The sequence below is a fragment of the Anguilla anguilla genome, chromosome 3 (assembly GCF_013347855.1).
Source record: "Anguilla anguilla isolate fAngAng1 chromosome 3, fAngAng1.pri, whole genome shotgun sequence".
In the NCBI taxonomy this organism is placed as follows: domain Eukaryota; kingdom Metazoa; phylum Chordata; class Actinopteri; order Anguilliformes; family Anguillidae; genus Anguilla; species Anguilla anguilla.
In genome coordinates, this window is record NC_049203.1 from 4,887,649 (window position 1) to 4,907,294 (window position 19,646).

General features: G+C 54.1%; 1 protein-coding gene across 1 annotated transcript in view; it reads left to right on the top strand.

Moving 5' to 3' along the window:
* dnah2 (dynein, axonemal, heavy chain 2) overlaps positions 1-19,646 on the top strand; it is a 108,949-nt gene that overhangs the window by 62,435 nt on the left and 26,868 nt on the right. The window contains 22 exon segments of the mRNA XM_035410966.1: positions 2,192-2,309; positions 5,244-5,380; positions 5,485-5,622; positions 6,393-6,551; positions 6,836-6,988; positions 7,599-7,690; positions 8,240-8,438; positions 8,902-9,126; positions 9,688-9,792; positions 10,184-10,372; positions 10,898-10,983; positions 11,131-11,261; positions 11,535-11,684; positions 12,747-12,914; positions 14,029-14,189; positions 14,448-14,587; positions 16,242-16,374; positions 16,803-16,942; positions 17,218-17,428; positions 18,220-18,336; positions 18,754-18,895; positions 19,271-19,440. Of these exon segments, the coding sequence (XP_035266857.1) occupies positions 2,192-2,309; positions 5,244-5,380; positions 5,485-5,622; positions 6,393-6,551; positions 6,836-6,988; positions 7,599-7,690; positions 8,240-8,438; positions 8,902-9,126; positions 9,688-9,792; positions 10,184-10,372; positions 10,898-10,983; positions 11,131-11,261; positions 11,535-11,684; positions 12,747-12,914; positions 14,029-14,189; positions 14,448-14,587; positions 16,242-16,374; positions 16,803-16,942; positions 17,218-17,428; positions 18,220-18,336; positions 18,754-18,895; positions 19,271-19,440 (3,264 nt within the window).

Below are 19,646 nucleotides of genomic sequence, written 5' to 3' on the forward strand. Positions count from 1 at the left end.
CCCCAGTCGCTGTCGCTATCGTTATGTATTGGCTGTTGACGACGTACGCCAGGATTGGTGGAGCTCATCTCTGTGTTCTCTGCGAGGAAGGCGATATCGTGGCGATCTTCTGGCTATAATACAGTCCCTGGTCACGTTCACACCGAAAGATTTGCTCCAACAGCCACATGTATGTGTTTTTTTTTTTCTTGTCTTTTTTTGTCCGTTTCTCTCTGATTTACAGTCACAGGGCCGTATCCACTCAGATGGAATGAGACGTCCCCGGGGTCCTCTGGGAATTCATCTCTCTCTCTCTCTCTCTCCGTCTCTCTCTCTCTCTCTCTCTCTCTCTCTCTCTCTCTCTCTCTCTCTCTCTCTCTCTCTCTCTCTCCGTCTCTCTCTCTCTCTGTCATTATTAACTCCGTCCACTTTATGATCCTTCAAATGATCCCTGCGGCATAAATTATTTCGCCGCTCGGAGGAACCCGATGGATCTTTCTTAAACGGAGCGTCTCCCGCAGAACGGCGATAACTCAGCCGCCGCCGCCATCGCGGCTCGCCGCCGCAATTAAAGAGCCCGGCGCGGCGTTCGCCCCGCTGATAGGAAAATGGCACACAGCTGGCCGGAACTATCGCCGGCGCTCGGGCCTGAAAGGCGGGGCGGGGCGGGGCGGGGCGCGAAAGACGCGTTTCGGGGCGAATAAAGCCGACGCCGGCTATCGATTTTTTTTTTTTTTTTTTTTAGAAAAAAGCGATCGCTCTGCCGGCCGTCTGTTCGCGGGCGATGTTCTCAGACCGCGTGGAGGGGGAGCGCGCGTGGAAATAACTAAAATAGTAAACACATTTACAGTTTTTCTCGACGAGCGGGGAGAGGAGCGACAGCTCGTGAGCGGAATGTCGCGGCGGCGTTTGTGGAATGCTAAGCGCGTCGCTGGAGCGGCGTCGTTTGAGGCTAACCCAGCTCTCCGCGGCTGCTCCGCGCCTCCGAAGCGTCTTCGTTTGAGCGGCGCGTTTAAAACTTTCGCCCCGCGTCACCTCTCCTCCTCCTCCCCTGTCTCCCAGTGCAGTTTAAAATAGACGCAGGGTTTTGTGTTCCTGTGTGTGTGTGTGCGTGTGTGTGTGTTCCTGTGTGTGCGTGTGTGTGTGTGTGTGTGTGTGTGTTCCTGTATGTGCGTGTGTGTGTGTGTGTCTGTGTCTGTGTCTGTGTGTGTGTGTGTGTGTGTGTGTGTGCGCACGTGTGTGTGTGTGTGTGTCTGGCACAGGTACATACAGAGATCATTAGCTGCTGTTTGCAGTTCACTGCTTTTCTTTTCCTGATTTCATTCCTCAGCCCCCCACCCCCCACCACCACGTTACACAGCCCCCCTCACATCTTTTACTCTCCTCCTTTCTCGCCTTTTTCATAAACCCCTCCCTGTCTCTCTCTCTCACTTGCCCTCCAATCCCTGAGTACTGCTGTGTGGCTTGATTTTTATTCTGCTGTTGCTGCTGTGTCCCTCTCCCCTGTGACTCACCCTGCACTCCAGAATGTCTATTTACATCCCCTCTCTCTCTCCCTCTCTATCTCTCTCTCTCTCTATCGCTCACTCTCTCTCTCTCTATCCCTCCCTCTCTCTCCCTCTCTATCCCTCCCTCTCTCTCTCTCCCTCTATCGCTCTATATCGCTCTCTCTCTCCCCCCCCTCTCTATCTCAGTCTCTCTCCCTCCCTCTCTCTCTCTATCGCTCTCTTTCTCGCCTCTCTCTCTCCCTCCTTCTCTCTCTATCGCCCTCTCTCTCTATCGCTCTCTATCTCTCTCTCTTTCTCTCTCTCTCCCTCCCTCTCTCTCTTGCTCTCTTTCTCTCTATCTCTCCTTCCCGCCGTTCGTCCCCTCTTTTCCCTCTGACTCAACGCCTCGTTCTTTGCATGTCTATTTATGGCGTCTGTGTCTCTCCCACCATGCGAGCGTCACCTCCCCCCGTTTCTCATTATTCCTGTCTCACTTTTTAATTCGCTAACCCCTCCCCCCATCCCCGTCTTTACACCTGCAACTGTGTTCCACAGCACGTGCCCACCTCTCCGTCTTTTCATCCCCCTCTCCGTCTCTACCTCCCGCTCTTCCAGCAACATGCTCCCTTATCTTACAGTCCCACCCGCCCCCTCCCTCCCCCTCTCATCCCTTTGTCTTTTTATCCCTCCATCTCCCTGACCTCTGTGACCTCTGACCCCATCAGGAGTGCCCTCTGAACCCCAAGGCCGTGAGTCTGGGGGAGCTGTACGGGGAGTACGACCTCTCCACCAACGAGTGGACGGACGGGGTGCTGTCGTCCCTCATGAGGGGGGCCTGCGCAGGTACTGCCGAATCCTGGGGGGGGGGGGGGGGGGGGGGGGGGGGGGGGGGCGGGATGTAGAGAGGGAGAAATGGAAAATGAACAGACAGAGACGCAGACGTGTAGGCATATATAACCAGCTGAGAGACACAGACACAGACATGTAGGCATATATAACCAGCTGAGAGACACAGACACAGACATGTAGGCATATATAACCAGCTGAGAGACACAGACACAGACACGTAGGCATATATAACCAGCTGAGAGACACAGACACAGACATGTAGGCATATATAACCAGCTGAGAGACACAGACACAGACATGTAGGCATATATAACCAGCTGAGAGACACAGACACAGACACGTAGGCATATATAACCAGCTGAGAGACACAGACACAGACATGTAGATATATATAACCAGCTGAGAGACACAGACACAGACATGTAGGCATATATAACCAGCTGAGAGACACAGACACAGACATGTAGGCATATATAACCAGCTGAGAGACACAGACACAGACACGTAGGCATATATAACCAGCTGAGAGACACAGACACAGACATGTAGATATATATAACCAGCTGAGAGACACAGACACAGACATGTAGGCATATATAACCAGCTGAGAGACACAGACACAGACATGTAGGCATATATAACCAGCTGAGAGACACAGACACAGACATGTAGGCATATATAACCAGCTGAGAGACACAGACACAGACATGTAGGCATATATAACCAGCTGAGAGACACAGACACAGACATGTAGGCATATATAACCAGCTGAGAGACACAGACACAGACATGTAGGCATATATAACCAGCTGAGAGACACAGACACAGACATGTAGGCATATATAACCAGCTGAGAGACACAGACACAGACATGTAGGCATATATAACCAGCTGAGAGACACAGACACAGACATGTAGATATATATAACCAGCTGAGAGACACAGACACAGACACAGACATGTAGGCATATATAACCAGCTGAGAGACACAGACACAGACATGTAGGCATATATAACCAGCTGAGAGACACAGACACAGACATGTAGATATATATAACCAGCTGAGAGACACAGACACAGACACAGACATGTAGGCATATATAACCCGCTGAGGCAGGCTGCTGCTGCTGTGTCACATCCCCCCAGGCCCACTGCGCTTCAGAGAGCTGTGCACCTGTGGCAGCGGCGTCGTCCCACGCCCCGGCGGGGTGCGGGGGTGTAAAACCGGTGTGCTGCTCCGACGGGCGCATTTCCCTCCCGAGGGCTCGGGGTGGTGGTGTGGGGGGGTGTGGGGGGGGGGATTTCTGCTCTCCATTCTCCACGCTCAGCGCTTTAGTGCTTTAATGGAAGTCATTATTCCCCGGCAGAGTCCCATTACCTCTGTCTTCACCTCAGCTTTTTTTTTTCTTTTCTTTTTTTTTTGCCCTCCAGCTCCGCGGCGTCTCTTCCGAGCCCCTGCAGGAGGCCGGCGGTGCTATAGCCCCCCCCCCGCTGCACACCCCCCCGTTCCCTCGCTCCGCCGATTAGGCCCCTTCACCCCGTTCCGCCCCCCCCCCCCCCCTCCCTCGCCCCGTTCCCTGGCGATTGGGGGCGGACCCCCTGGCCCCGCTCGGGTTCAGCCAGTTCGCTCGGAGCACGGAGAGAAGCGCTCGCGCCGGGAAAGATGTTCTTTCCTCCGGGCTGGGGGGGGTGGGAGCGCGGGGTGGGGTGGGGCAGGGGGGGGGGGGTCACTTCCATTTCAGCTCTGTCAATTTTAGGGAATGAATTTAAGCTCCGTTCACAACCTGAGAAACACCCATAATGCTCCGTGAGCATTTTTCCTCTGGCAATCAGTCCACTTTAAATTACTCTCCTGAACTGACTGAATTGAGAGTGAATTGAATTGAATTGACCCCAGTTCTGTCACGCGCTCCATGAAAGCTGTGCAGAACGTGCGTTTTCATCGGTATAATTACCGTATTTTGATTGGCTGTTTTGTATCGTCACTCGCACAAACTGGTATGTGCCGCTGTTATGCGTGGACGCACGCTTTTGCAGGGACTGACATCGCAGCGTGCAGTTGGTATGGTGTTTGCCCTCCGTTTGGCGAAGGGCAAACACAGTTCTGATTGGCCTTTACCAAACGGTAGTTCCAAGGTAGTAAAACTGCAGCTGTTCCCCCCGGGGGAGGCGTCGTCGCTCTGAGACTGTGCCCGTGCGGTTTTCTGTCCCCGAGATCTGACTGCGCCAGCATGGTATTCAAGTCCTCCGCCTGCGTGCCTGGGCGTGCCCACGCCCTGCTCCGCCCCGGCCCCGCCCCACCCCACCCCGCCTTGTCCGCACCGGCTGTGACCCTGCTTACAGCGGTATCCCATCAGCCCCCAGGCACAGCCCCCGGGGAGAGCTGTAGCGGGCGCTCTGATCTGGGCCACAGCGAGAGGGACGATGGGGGTGCTGCCAGGGGGCCGTGAGAGAGGCCTGCTCAGCCCCCCCTCTGCACCCCCGTACCCCCCCCCCCTCACCCCGCTCCCTGCCCGAGTGGTCTGCTCTTCCAGACACGAGGCAGCCCTGATTGCTCTGACAGCCACCAATCAGTCAATCACACAGAGAAACCAACGCCTTTCCTTTCGCCTTCTATGGTTTGTTTTCTTATTTACCGTCTCCTGCTGGAGTGTGATCTCTGGGGGGGGGGGGGGGGGGGGTTCTTCAATCGCAATTCAAATAAATAATGTGTACATGTGTTCCCTGCTCGTCCCCTGTACACGTCTGCAGCAATTCCTCCAGAAATTCCTTTTGTGTATCTGATTTTTGTGCTGATGTGTGTGTGTGTGTATGTGTGTGTATTAGTGGGGTATGTGTGTGTGTGTGTGTGTGTGTGTGTGTGTTGTCTCTGCTGGATGTGCAGTGCGGCAGTGGTGTTCTGTCTAACTCGACGCTCTCCTGCCCCAGATGAAAAGCCAGATGAGAAGTGGATCGTGTTCGACGGGCCGGTCGACACCCTGTGGATCGAGAGCATGAACTCCGTGATGGACGACAACAAGGTGCTGACGCTCATCAACGGAGAGAGGATCTCCATGCCAGAGCAGGTGCGTGCGCACGCTCGTACAGGTGTGTTCTCCCGTGCACACAGAGACGACGTGAACCTGTCAGGAGCGCTGCATTACCTGTGTGTGTGTGATGCTGTGTGCAGGTGTCCCTGCTGTTCGAGGTGGAGGACCTGGCAGTGGCCTCTCCCGCCACAGTGTCCCGCTGCGGCATGGTCTACAACGACTACTCCGACCTGGGCTGGAGGCCCTTCGTCCAGTCCTGGATCGAGAAGCGCAACAAGGCAACTCCCCTCAGTCGCCTCGGCAACCTTACACGCAAAATGAGATGCATGCTTTCTGTCTTCATCGCCGACGTCTTCTTTGGCCTTTCCTCTCATTCCCTTCTTCCTCCTTTCCTCATTCCCTTCTTCCTCCTTTCCTCTCATTCCCTTCTTTCTTCTTTCGTCTCGTTCCCTTCTGCCTCCTTTCCTCTCGTTCCCTTCTTCCCTCCTTTTCTCTCATTCCCCTTTTTTCTCCTTTCCTCATTCCCTTCTTCCTCCTTTCCTCTCATTCCCTTCTTCCTCCTGTCCTCTCATTCCCTTCTTCCCTCCTTTCCTCTCATTCCCTTCTTCCCTCCTTTTCTCTCATTCCCCTTTTTTCTCCTTTCCTCTCATTCCCTTCTTCCTCCTTTCCTCATTCCCTTCTTCCCTCCTTTTCTCTCATTCCCCTTTTTTCTCCTTTCCTCATTCCCTTCTTCCTCCTTTCCTCTCATTCCCTTCTTCCCTCCTTTCCTCTCATTCCCTTCTTCCCTCCTTTTCTCTCATTCCCTTCTTCCCTCCTTTTCTCTCATTCCCCTTTTTTCTCCTTTCCTCTCATTCCCTTCTTCCTCCTTTCCTCATTCCCTTCTTCCCTCCTTTTCTCTCATTCCCCTTTTTTCTCCTTTCCTCATTCCCTTCTTCCTCCTTTCCTCTCATTCCCTTCTTCCCTCCTTTCCTCTCATTCCCTTCTTCCCTCCTTTTCTCTCATTCCCTTCTTCCTCCTTTCATCTCATCCCCTTCTTCCTCCTCCTCAGGTGGAGGTGGAGCACCTGAAGCGCCTGTTTGATAAGTACATAGAGCAGACCATCAGCTACAGGAAGGCGCACTGCAGCGAGCTGGTGTCCATCACAGAGCTGAACGGCGTGAGCTCGCTCTGCAGGCTGTACGACGCGCTGGCCACGCCCGAGAACGGGGTACTTTCACTTCCTGTGGTCACTTCCTGTGGTCCTGCTGACCCAACCCTCTGCCCTGGCCGCCATGTCTGCTGTATCTCTCTCAAATTCAACATCTCTTTTTCCCCCGCCCCCTTCTCTCCTTTTCTCCTCTCTTGTCTGCTCTTCCTCTCCTTCACTGCCCTCTATGCCTCATTGACCTCTCGCTCTACCCATTGTTCTCTCTCTCTTTCTATCTGTCTCTCTCTCTCTGCCTCCCTGTCTGCTCTCTCTCTCTCCTGCTCCCTCTCTCTCTCCCCCCCCAGGTAATGCCCTCAGACACTGAGCACTATGGTCGCATGGTGGAGCTCTGGTTCCTCTTCAGCCTCATCTGGTCAGTGTGCGCCTCTGTGGACGAGGACGGCCGCAAGATAATGGACAACTACCTGCGGGAGATAGAGGGGACCTTCCCCAACAAGGTGAGGAGTACGCAGGCGCTCACACACATACACACACACACACACTTATACAAGCACACACACACACGCGCTTACACAAGCACACACACACACATACACACTTACACAAGCACACACACACACATACACACTTACACAAGCACACACACACACACATACACACTTACACAAGCACACACACACACATACACACTTACACAAGCACACACACACACACATACACACTTACACAAGCACACACACACACACATACACACTTACACACACACACACACATACACACTTACACAAGCGCACACACACACACATACACACACACACACTTACACACTTACACACACACACACACACACACACACACATACACACTTACACAAGCACACACACCCATACTTACACACTCTTACACACACACACACACACACACTTACACACACACACACACACAAACACACACACACACACACACACACACACACACACACACATACACACGTACACCATACACTTTCAGTGTTCAGACGCATTTGCACACTCACAGTGGTGAAAGTAACCCCTGTGTGATTTCTGAATCTTTCGTGTTGCTTTCTCCTCCGGCTCTCTCCACCAGGACACTATTTACGAGTACTACATCGACCCCAAGAACAAGTCCTGGGCCCCGTTTGAGGATAAACTGTGCAAAGGGTGGCGCTACCCCTGCAAGTGAGTGCTCCTGAGAGCACTGATCCTCACTGCTCACTGTGCGGGTTACCTTTAACCACACGGCCTGGTCTTCCCTCTCATCCCTCCATCCCTCCTGTCCTCTCCCACCATCCTGTCCTCCCTCTGTCTTTCCCCCGATCCCTCCATCCCTCCTGTCCTCTCTCACCATCACTCCAACCCTCCTGTCCTCTCCCACCATCCTGTCCTCCCTCTGTCTTTCCCCCGATCCCTCCATCCCTACTGTCCTCTCTCACCATCACTCCATCCCTCCTGTCCTCTCTCACCATCCCGTCCTCCCTCTGTCTTCTCCCTCCATCCCTCCATCACTCCTGTCCCCTCTCACCATCCTGTCCTCCCTCTGTCTTTCCCCCGATCCCTTCATCCCTTCTGTCCTCTCTCACCATCCCCTCCTCCCTCTGTCTTCTCTCTCCATCCCTCCATCACTCCTGTCCCCTCTCTATGTCTTCCCTCTCCATCCCTCCATCCCTCCTGTCCTCTCTCACCGTCCCATCATCCCTCCGCGTCTCTCCTTCCTTTTCTCTCCTCCAGCTCTCCCTTCTACAAGATCATGGTGCCGACGGTGGACACGGTGCGGTACAACTTCCTGGTGAAGGCCCTGGTGTGCGGGCAGTACCCGGTGCTGCTGGTGGGCCCCGTGGGCACGGGCAAGACCTCGGTGGCCCAGAGCGTCCTGCAGGGCCTGGACCCCTCCAAGTGGGCCATGCTCACCATCAACATGTCCTCCCAGGTGAGCCAATCAGCGGCATGCTCACCATCAACATGTCCTCCCAGGTCGGCGAATCAGCCGCCGCCGCCGCGTGGTTACCGCCCCTGTCCGCCGTCTGCACTCCGCCCTGCCGAGCTGCTCTGAAAGGCGGCGGGACGCGGGGCGTGGGGCGTGGGGGCGCTTGATTTGGGATGCTGATTTGTCCGGCGCCAGTCTTTGGGTCAGCTCGGCCTTCGCTTCGGCGAGGGAGAGGAAGGGGGAGGAGGGGAAGTGGCGGGGTCCGCCGACGGCGCGATGAGTGCCTGTCGGCGCGCTGCCACGGCAACTGCCCAAATCAGAGGCGTCATTACCGGCCCGCGGCCCGGTCCGGTCCGCCGTGGTGATTTACTGAGCCTGGAGATAGAGGTAATCAGCAGCGCAGTATCCCAACACCCACCCTCTGCCTCTCCCTGTACCCCCCGTCCCCCCTCCATCCCCCCCCCAGACCACCTCTAACAACGTCCAGGCCATCATCGAGAGCAGGGTGGAGAAGCGCACCAAGGGGGTGTTCTTCCCCGTGGGGGGCAAGCGCATGCTGGCCTTCCTGGACGACCTGAACATGCCGGCGCTGGACGACTTCGGCTCCCAGCCCCCCCTGGAGCTGCTCCGCCTCTGGATCGACTACAGCTTCTGGTACGACAGGCAGAAGCAGACGATCAAGTGCATCAAGGTGAGAGAGAGAGAGAGAGAGAGAGAAAGGGAGAGGGAGGGGGAGGGGGGGTGTGCGGGTATGTCTGTGTGTGTGTGTTTGTGACTGTGTGTGTGTGTGTGTTTGTGCGCATACGCATGTGTTAGTGCGTGCATGTTAGTGCATGCGTGTGAATATGTGTGTGTGTGTGTGTGTGTGTGTGTGACTATGTGTGTATGTGTGTGTGTGAATGTGCGTATTAATGCATGCATGTGAGTGTGTGTGCGTGTGTGCATGTGTGTGTGTTAGTACATGCATATGTGTGTGTCTGTGTGTGTGTTAGTGCATGCATGTTACTGCATGTGTGTGAATATCTGTGTGTGTGTGTGTGTGTGTGTTAGTGCATGCATGTTACTGCATGTGTGTGAATATCTGTGTGTGTGTGTGTGTGTGTGTTAGTGCATGCATGTTACTGCATGTGTGTGTGCTTGTGTGTGTGTGTGTTTTGATGCAGTGCATGTGAGCTTTGTGTGAGCGTGTCGGCTTGTTCATGTAAGACACTGGGAGGGTTTTGAGTCCTGCGCGTCTTGCCTGCCCTGGCAGGACATGTTCCTGATGGGAGCGATGGGGCCCCCTGGTGGAGGGAGGACTCACATCTCCGATCGTCTGCAGAGTCGCTTCAACCTGATCAACATGACCTTCCCCACGGTGAGAGTCCCGCAGCCACGTTCGCTGGCCCTGCTTCTCCAGAAACCCTGTCGAATCTGCACCATGCGTCCTTCACCGAGCGTCACATGGGCCTGCTCGGGGCCTCATTTTCCCATTCATCACAACACTCGTCTGTCAGCTCACTTTAGTCGTAATGATAATGATGATGATGACAGTGATGATAATTGCCACTCAATCAAAAGAATGTAGAAGACCGTCATGGTGCGCAACTCTTAAATTTTCATCACTGTTTTTTTTTAATTGTGCGCTCCATTTCCCGATGAATTTTTTGAAGTATTATCTGTTACTCTGTCGCACCCGCCTTTCTTTCTCTCCTTTCTCTGACTTCCTGTCTCCGTCTCTCCGTCTCTCCTTCTCCCCGTCCAATCAGGAGTCTCAGATAAAGCGCATCTACGGGACGATGATCAACCAGAAGCTGCAGGACTTCGCCGAGGAGGTGAAGCCCATCGGCACGATCCTGACCCAGGCCACGCTCGAGCTGTACTACGCCATCGTCGGCCGCTTCCTGCCCACCCCCGCCAAGATCCACTACCTGTTCAACCTCAGGGACATCTCCAAGGTAGGGACTTGTCCAAGGTAGGGACACCTCCAAGGTAGGGACAACTCCATGGTAGGGACCTGTCCAAGGTAGGGACATCTCCAAGGTAGGGACGACTCCATGGTAGGGACCTGTCCAAGGTAGGGAGCTCTCCAAGGTAGGGACACCTCCAAGGTAGGGACAACTCCATGGTAGGGACCTGTCCAAGGTAGGGACATCTCCAAGGTAGGGACGACTCCATGGTAGGGACCTGTCCAAGGTAGGGAGCTCTCCAAGGTAGGGACAACTCCAAGGTAGGGGCATATCCAAGGTAGGGACATCACACAGTTAGAGACATCTCCAAGGTAGGGACATCTCCAATGTAGGGACATTTTCAAGGATCCATTTCAAGAGATGTTTCCTTGGTAAGGAGCACTACACGATTCATACGAAGGGTTCACTAGTTAGTCAGTCTCGAAGACTTCTCATATGTAGGGAGGGCTGTCTGGCCGGCCTCTGAGACGTCTTGCACCTCGTCATTAAGTCCGCGCCTCCGGCCCTTCTCAGGTGTTCCAGGGGCTGCTGCGGGCCCACAAGGACTACCACGACACCAAGCAGAGCGTGACTCGCCTGTGGATCCACGAGTGCTTCAGGTACCGGAACCCACCGCCCACGGCCTCAGCCGTGCCGTCCGCCCCTTACACAATCACCTGGCGGCAAGCAGCCTTTCTCCAGCGCTCACCTAGGCGTTCACTGCTGGAGCCTTTTTTTTAACGTCCTTCTGCTCTCCCCCCCTGCAGGGTGTTCTCAGACAGGCTGGTCGACCAGAGCGACCTGGAGGCCTTCTTGGCCATTCTCGCGGAGAAACTGGGCTCCCTGTTCGACCTCACCTACCACAACATCTGCCCCAACAAGCAGCCGCCTCTCTTCGGTACTCACCCCCCCTAAAGATCGCGGGGTGGATGGTGGATTGGGTGGCCCCCTTATGGAAAAGCAATACTCTGCAATATTGAAATGAAATACATTGTCGAAATATTGTAGCACTTCACGATACCAATATACCGTATAATATGTCAATTTTGCCCTGCTCGATATTGCAGTAAATACATTAGTGGGAAATATATTTTATTTCAAGAGACTACAGTATGTCTCATTCTCTCATGGGACCGGCTACCGGCTGCTGACTGCGTGCGCTCTGTCTCAGGGGACTTCCTGAAAGACCTGAAGGTGTACGAGGACCTGGCGGACTTCAAGACCCTGAAGAACTTCATGGAGTCCCAGCTGGAGGACTACAACCTGACCCCCGGCATGGTGCCCATGAACCTGGTGCTGTTCCGGGACGCCATCGAGCACGGTCCGTCACTCCGGCGCAGCTACGCGGCACAGTCGCGTCAACGCAGTCACAGCACAGTCGGTTTCCTGTGGACCCCACCAGTGCTGTGACAGGCATACTGAAATTGCTCTGCAGTCTGTTTTAAATGCTGTAATGTAGATCTGCAGAGCAGTCGGTGCAAAATCTTCATACATTTGAGGAACTTAACAGACGCCGTTATTCAGGGTCATTTGCACTTATGCAGTTTTACACACAGTCCATTCACACAGATGGATATTTGCTAAATCGATTCAGGTTTAGCACTTTGCTGAAGGATGCACTTGGGAACTTGAAATGTCTGAGTTACAAGCCTGTTTCCCTAGCCATTGTACTATACTGCCACTTATATGCATGTTTGTGTCCTTGTGTTTTCTTGTGTGTGTGCATGTGTGTGTGTGTGTGCCTCTGTGCCCACAGTAATGTGTGTGTGTGTGTGTGTGTGTCTGTGCCCACAGTAATGTGTGTGTGTGTGTGTGTGTGCCCACAGTAATGTGTGTGTGTGTGTGTGTGTGTGTGTCTGTGCCCACAGTAATGCGGATCGTGCGTGTGTGTGTGTCTGTGCCCACAGTAATGTGTGTGTGTGTGTGTGTCTGTGCCCACAGTAATGTGTGTGTGTGTGTGTGTCTGTGCCCACAGTAATGCGGATTGTGCGTGTGTGTGTGTCTGTGCCCACAGTAATGCGGATTGTGTGTGTGTGTGTGTCTGTGCCTACAGTAATAATGTGTGTGTGTGTGTGTCTGTGCCCACAGTAATAATGTGTGTGTGTGTGTGTGTGTGTGTGTCTGTGCCCACAGTAATAATGTGTGTGTGTGTGTGTATCTGTGCCCACAGTAATAATGTGTGTGTGTGTGTGTATCTGTGCCCACAGTAATGCGCATCGTGCGTGTGTGTATCTGTGCCCACAGTAATGTGTGTGTGTGTGTGTGTGTATCTGTGCCCACAGTAATGTGTGTGTGTGTGTATCTGTGCCCACAGTAATGTGTGTGTGTGTGTATCTGTGCCCACAGTAATAATGTGTGTGTGTGTGTGTGTCTGTGCCCACAGTAATGCGCATCGTGCGGGTGATCAGTCAGCCGCGGGGCAACATGCTGCTGGTGGGCATCGGGGGCTCCGGCCGGCAGAGCCTCTCCCACCTGGCGTCCGCCATCTGCGAGTACCACGTCTTCCAGGTGGAGGTGACCAAGCAGTACCGCAAGCAGGAGTTCAGAGAGGGTAAGAGCAGTAGTGTGAGCAGGAGTTCAGAGAGGGTAAGAGCAGCACTGTGAACAGAAGTTGAGAGAGGGTAAGAGCAGCACTGTGAGCAGAAGTTGAGAAAGGGTAAGAGCAGTAGTGTGAGCAGGAGTTCAGAGGGTAAGAGCAGCTCTGTGAACAGAAGTTGAGAGAGGGTAAGAGCAGTGTACACAATGTGTACAGTGTACATGCAGTGACTACCATAGTCACACTCATCAGTTAATGCAGTTGTCACCCCTGAAAACATGTGGCCATTGACTGAAATCTAGGGCTGGGTCAATACCAGTTCTACCATACCTACCAGGTTACACCAGCATTCTGACAGAATATATTTTCTGTACCATCCAAACATGATTAATTGTGCCACGAAGGTATTGCCACCGATAAATGTTTCTGTCAAATCATAAACTCCGTGATGAGCGGAGAGCTCTCACTCTGGGCTGTCATTCCCGATGTATTTTTTGACAGAGAATGCCCCCAAAACGTCTTCACTTTTTACGGTTTTCGGGTCTGAAATGGCGGCCCGCCGCTGCCTGGTGGGTGTGGGCTGACAGTAAATCGCGTGCTGTGCTGAGCAGGCTTGGCCCGTTGCGCATGGTAGAGATTCCAGCTGTTTTATTAGCAGCTGCTTAAACGTTCACTTTCAACACGTGGCAGTCAGGACCTGCAGCTACAGTACGTGAGTGATCGTGTGGTCAGGCTGCACCTCTCCCCACCCCTCCCTAGCCTATAGTTTATCTCAATGTACCTAGTTAGGCTAATACAATCACGTTAGTTTTTATTTGGCAGGATTGTTTTTGTCTGATTCTGATTAGGCAAATGTGATTTCAGTGCTAGTTTGTACTTGGCAGGATTGTTTGTTTGTTTGCTGAACAGGTTACTCTACAGGGTTGGAGTCCTGATCTGTGTGGTCACTTCTGGCACTACGATCTTTACTTCACTCTAGTGTGATTCTTTTGCACCTCTGCACCTTGAACTGTTGCACTTGTTGTACGTCGCTCTGGATAAGAGCGTCTGCTAAATGCCTGTAATGTAATGTAATGGTCAGCACGCGAGTGATCGAGCCGACGTCTGAGACGTGTCCCCCTCGCTGCAGACATTAAGAAGCTGTACCGCCAGGCCGGCGTGGACAACAAGCCCACCGTGTTCCTGTTCAACGACACGCAGATCGCGGACGAGTCCTTCCTGGAGGACATCAACAACATCCTGAGCTCGGGGGAGGTGCCCAACCTCTACAAGGCCGACGAATTTGAAGAGGTCCGTCCCACACGCCTCTCCCTCACTCTCACGCGAAAAGCTCTCTGTGCACCATACACTGACTAACGTTTGTGTGCGTGTGTTTGTGTGTGTGTGTATGCATGTGTTTGTGTGCATGTGTGTGCATGTGTTTGTGTGTATGTGTGTGTGTGTATGTGTGTGTGTGCGTGCGTGCGTGTGTGTGTATGTGTTAATGTGTGTGTATCTGTCTGTGTGATTGTGTGTGTGCATTTACATGTGTGTGTTTCTGTCTCTCAGGTCCAGAGTGCTCTCTCCGATGCAGCCAGAAAGGACAAAGTGCTGGAGACTGCAGACTCCATGTTCACCTACCTGATTGAGAGAGTGAGGAACAACCTGCACATCGTGCTCTGCATGAGTCCTGTGGGAGACCCCTTCAGGTATATACACCTGCACCACACACACCCACACACCTGCACCACACACACACACCTGCACCACACACACACACACCTGCACCACACACACCCACACACACCTGCACTACACACACACACACACACACACACACACCTGCACTACACACACACTCACACACCTGCACTACACACACACTCACACACCTGCACTACATACACACACACACTCACACACACACCTGCACTACACACACACACACACACACCTGCACCACACACACACACACCTGCACTACACACACACACACACTCACACACACACCTGCACTACACACACACACTCATGTGCATGCACACACACACCTGCATTACACACACACACACACACACACACCTGCACCACACACACATACACACACACACACCTGCACTACACACACACACACACACACCTGCACTACATACACACACACACACCTGCACTACACACACACACACACACTCATGTGCATGCACACACACACCTGCATTACACACACACACACACACCTGCACCACACACACACACACACACACACACACCTGCACCACACACACACACACACACACTCACACACACACCTGCACTACACACACACACACACACACACCTGCACCACACACACACACACTCACACACTCACACACACACCTGCACTACACACACACACACACACACACACACACACTCATACACACACACACTCATACACACATGCACCTATATAACAATACATTTGCATTGCCCTACTTTAGCAGATGCATTATCCCGAGCAGTTTACCATACGAGGAGCCCCACCTGCGTATGATCTACTCCAGCGCGTACGCTAGCGACGAGCCCTTCGGCTGCCGGGGTTCCACCGTCTGTATTAGCGAGCGAGTCTTTTTTTTCTCTCCCCTGGACTCTGATGCGTGTGAGCAGCGAGGTCCTCAGCGCGCTGCAAATTGAGACGCGTGTCGATAGATAAACGGATCCTGACGACGAGCGCGGTGCGTGGAGGAACCCGCCACGGTCCATTACGCCCTCCCCCAGCGCCGGCCGGCCGCCGGGCCGCCTGCAATTTGTCGTCTCATCGGCCACGGTCGCCTTTTTTTTTTTTCTTCTTTTCTTTTTTTTTTTCTTTTTGCGGCTTCGCTGAGAGTCCGTCGCGCGTTTCGTCCGCACCGCTCCGCGAGGCCCCGGGGCGTGCTCTGATTAAAAACGCCGCTCGCAGGAGGACAGCTCAATCAGACGCGCGCGCGCCCGACTCTCCTGCCTGTTTAGCTCGATGCGCCGTGGAGAGCGTGTGGCGGTGGTCACGGCGTTCATCACTCCAGCACGCATGAAGCGCAATCAGAACCCGCATTGCACAGGTCTGGAGTCCAGCAATCTTAATCATAGCCCTATATATGTACTGTATATTTTGTCATAAGTAAGCCTTTAAGGTGTGAGAGCACAAGCGTGTGATTAGAGTGTTCATAACCGAACATTCCACTGCTGATGTCACAATCGCTGCTGGTGACTGAAAGCGACGGAGTTCTAGAACCCCGACTTTGAATTTATAAAAAAACACGTAGAACAATTTACTCTTGGAATGGTTGACGCAGGAGGGGCTGTGGTTTGATAATGGACTCTGTTTCCCCGCGCGGTGGACAGGAACCGGATCCGCCAGTACCCCGCGCTGGTGAACTGCACCACCATCGACTGGTTCTCCGAGTGGCCGCGGGACGCCCTGCTGGAGGTGGCCGAGCGGTACCTGGATGGGCTGGTGCTGGGGGACGTGGAGGGGGTGAGGGAGAGCAGCGCTGGAGAAACACGCGCGCACGCACACACACATGCATACACGCATATTCCCTTCACTATACTTTGTGTGCTTCCCATGCAGGCTGTAGAACTACAGTCCAGCAGAGCTCAGGATTCGAGTATTAATGAGGAAAGAAGGAACACACCCACTATATTATATGCTCCCAAAGTAAATTTAGTGGCAACAACCTTTCGACCGACTGTGGCCCACGTCATGCCGTTGGAGACCAAAAAATTGTTTGTTTTGGGAATGCAATGCAGTGTGTGGTTATTCCTTCTTTCCCACTTTTGATTTTTGGGGCCTCAGATTAGTCACATCCCACATCTACAGAGCCCTTTACCTGTCTTTCACTCCACACACAAGAACGACGTTGGCGAAGTTGTGTGTGTTAACGCGTGCACTTCCCTCTGCAGATCCAGAACAAGGTGGCCAGCATCTTCGTGACCATGCACCAGTCTGTGGACCTGTACTCCCAGAGAATGAAGCTCGAGCTGAAGAGACACAATTACGTCACTCCCACCAACTACCTGGAGCTGGTGGCGGGGTACAAAAAGTGAGCCCCAGCAAGTCCCCTTTCTGTCTGTGTGTCCTGTCCTAAAGCTAAACGTTCAGAGTCATTAGTCATTTTTTAATCTCCGGATTTCATTTGAATAATGTGATTCAGAGCGCTGTCATCGTCAGCCATGAAGGAGTCAGACCGTTTCTTTCCCTCCCTCTCACTTTCCCTCCTTCCCTGTTCATCCGTCCGTCCATCTCGCCGTATCTCCACATCCCTCTGCCCCCCCCCCCCGCGCGTCCCTCCCTCTGTCCCTCCGTCCGTCCGTCCAGGCTTCTACTGGAGAAGCGCAAGGAGGTGGGAGACCAGGTCTCCAAGCTGCGGAACGGCCTGTTCAAGATCGACGACACGCGGGTGAAGGTGGAGGCCATGTCCGTGGAGCTGGAGGAGGCCAAGAAGAAGGTGGCGGAGTTCCAGAAGGAGTGCGAGGCGTACCTGTGCATCATCGTCCAGCAGAAGCGGGAGGCCGACGAGCAGCAGAAGGTGCGGGACTGTGACTGGCTGTGGGGCTTTTACTGGGCAGCTAGCATTAGCGCTGCTAGAGACGTAGCTGTGACTGGCTGTGGGGCTTTTACTGGGCAGCTAGCATTAGCGCTGCTAGCGACAGGCCCTGACTGGCAGTGGGGCTTTTACTGGGCAGCTAGCATTAGCGCTGCTAGCGACAGGCCCTGACTGGCAGTGGGGCTTTTACTGGCCAGCTAGCTTTAGCGCTGCTAGCGACAGGCCCTGACTGGCAGTGGGGCTTTTACTGGGCAGCTAGCATTAGCGCTGCTAGCGACAGGCCCTGACTGGCAGTGGGGCTTTTACTGGCCAGCTAGCTTTAGCGCTGCTAGCGAGGTAGCTGTGACTGGCAGTGGGGCTTTTAGTGGGCGGCTAGCTTTAGCACTGCTAGTGATAGGCCCTGATTGGCAGTGGGGCTTTTACTGGGCAGCTAGCGTTAGCGCTGCTAGCGACAGGCCCTGACTGGCAGTGGGGCTTTTACTGGGCAGCTAGCGTTAGCGCTGCTAGCGACAGGCCCTGACTGGCAGTGGGGCTTTACCGGGCAGCTAGCTTTAGCGGCGCTAGAGACAGGCTAAAGGCTAAACAGTACATTTATGTGTGCAGTTACTTATGTGTATGTGTGCTTGTGTCTGTGTGCGTGTGTGTGTATATGTGTGTGTGTGTGTGTGTGTATATATGTGTGCATGTGCGTGTGTGTGTATATGTGTGTGCGTGTGTGTGTGTGCATGTGTGCGTGTATACATGTGTGCGTGTGCGTGTGTCTCCTTGTCTAGACGGTGAGCGCTCACAGTGAGAAGATCGGCGCCGAGGAGATCAACTGCAAAGCCATGGCAGAGAACGCGCAGAAAGACCTGGACGAGGCCCTGCCTGCTCTGGAGGAGGCCATGAAGGTGTGACCCTGAGGGGAGAGAGGGAGGGAGGGAGAGAGGGAGGGAGGGAGGGAGGGAGGGAGGGAGAGAGGGAGGGAGGATGGCCACTCAGCTTAATCCTCAGGGCTTTTCATTTCCACTCTAGTGTAGTCATTTAGCACAGGGTCTTATCCAGAGAGGCATGCACGGCTTATGGTCTTTTTTTTTTCTACTTATAATCCATTTATGACGCTGGATATGAACTGAAGCAATTGAGGTTAAGCACCTCGCTCAAGGGTACAATGGCAGTACCCCACCTGGGATGGGAACCTGCAACCTCCCAGCTATAAGCCCAGTTCCCTGGGCTGTCATGCTACACACCGCTGCATTAATAAGTCAGCCTAATGTGGCCTCTTTACATCGTAAAGGCATGTAAATGGGTCCTCTCTGCCCCGCCAGGCCCTGGAGTCCCTGAACAAGAAGGACATGACCGAGATCAAGTCGTACGGCCGGCCGCCCGCGCTGGTGGAGACGGTCATGCAGGCCGTCATGATCCTGAGGGGGAACGAGCCCACCTGGGCAGAGGCCAAGAGACAGCTGGGTGAGAGAGGGGAGGGGGGGGGGAGGGGGAGGGGGAGAAGAGAGGGAGGGGGGGGTAGAGGGAGGGGGGCAGGGGGAGAGAGAGGGAGCGGGAGGGGGAGGGGGGGAAGAGAGGAGGGTGGGAGGGGGAGAGAGATTGGGGGGAGAGGGAGGGGGAGAGAGAAAGAGCGAGGAAGAGAGAGAGAGAGAGAGAAAGGGGGGGAGAGAGAGAGAGAGTGTGTGAAAGGGAGAGCCAGAAAGAAAGGGAGAAGGGAGAAATAAAGTAAAATGCTTTGGGAAGAGACTGGGGAAAGGAAATGAAAAAAGGAGGGGGCGATTCGCCTCGCGATGGAGGCAGAGCGAGACCGGAGTCCTTACCCACAGTCCTCTCTGCCAGGCGAGTCCAATTTCATCAAGCAGCTGGTCAACTTCGACAAGGACAACATCTCGGACCGCGTGCAGAAGAAGATCGCGCACTACTGCACGCAGCCGGACTTCCACCCCGAGATCATCGGGCGCGTGTCCCTGGCCGCCAAATCGCTCTGCATGTGGGTGCGGGCCATGGAGGTGAGGAACGGGGCGCCCCACGCCGCGCCACCCCCCCCCCCCCCCTCCCGAACCTGGTCTTTACGCCTCAGCGGTGCCTGTTTAAAGCGCTCTGCCGGCGGCGCACAGCGCTGCGGCCGTTCGGCGTCACAATCAGGTCCGATTCAGACGGGCCAGCGGGGGAACCAGTTACGGGGGCAGGCAGTTACGCTGCTCAGGAGAATAAA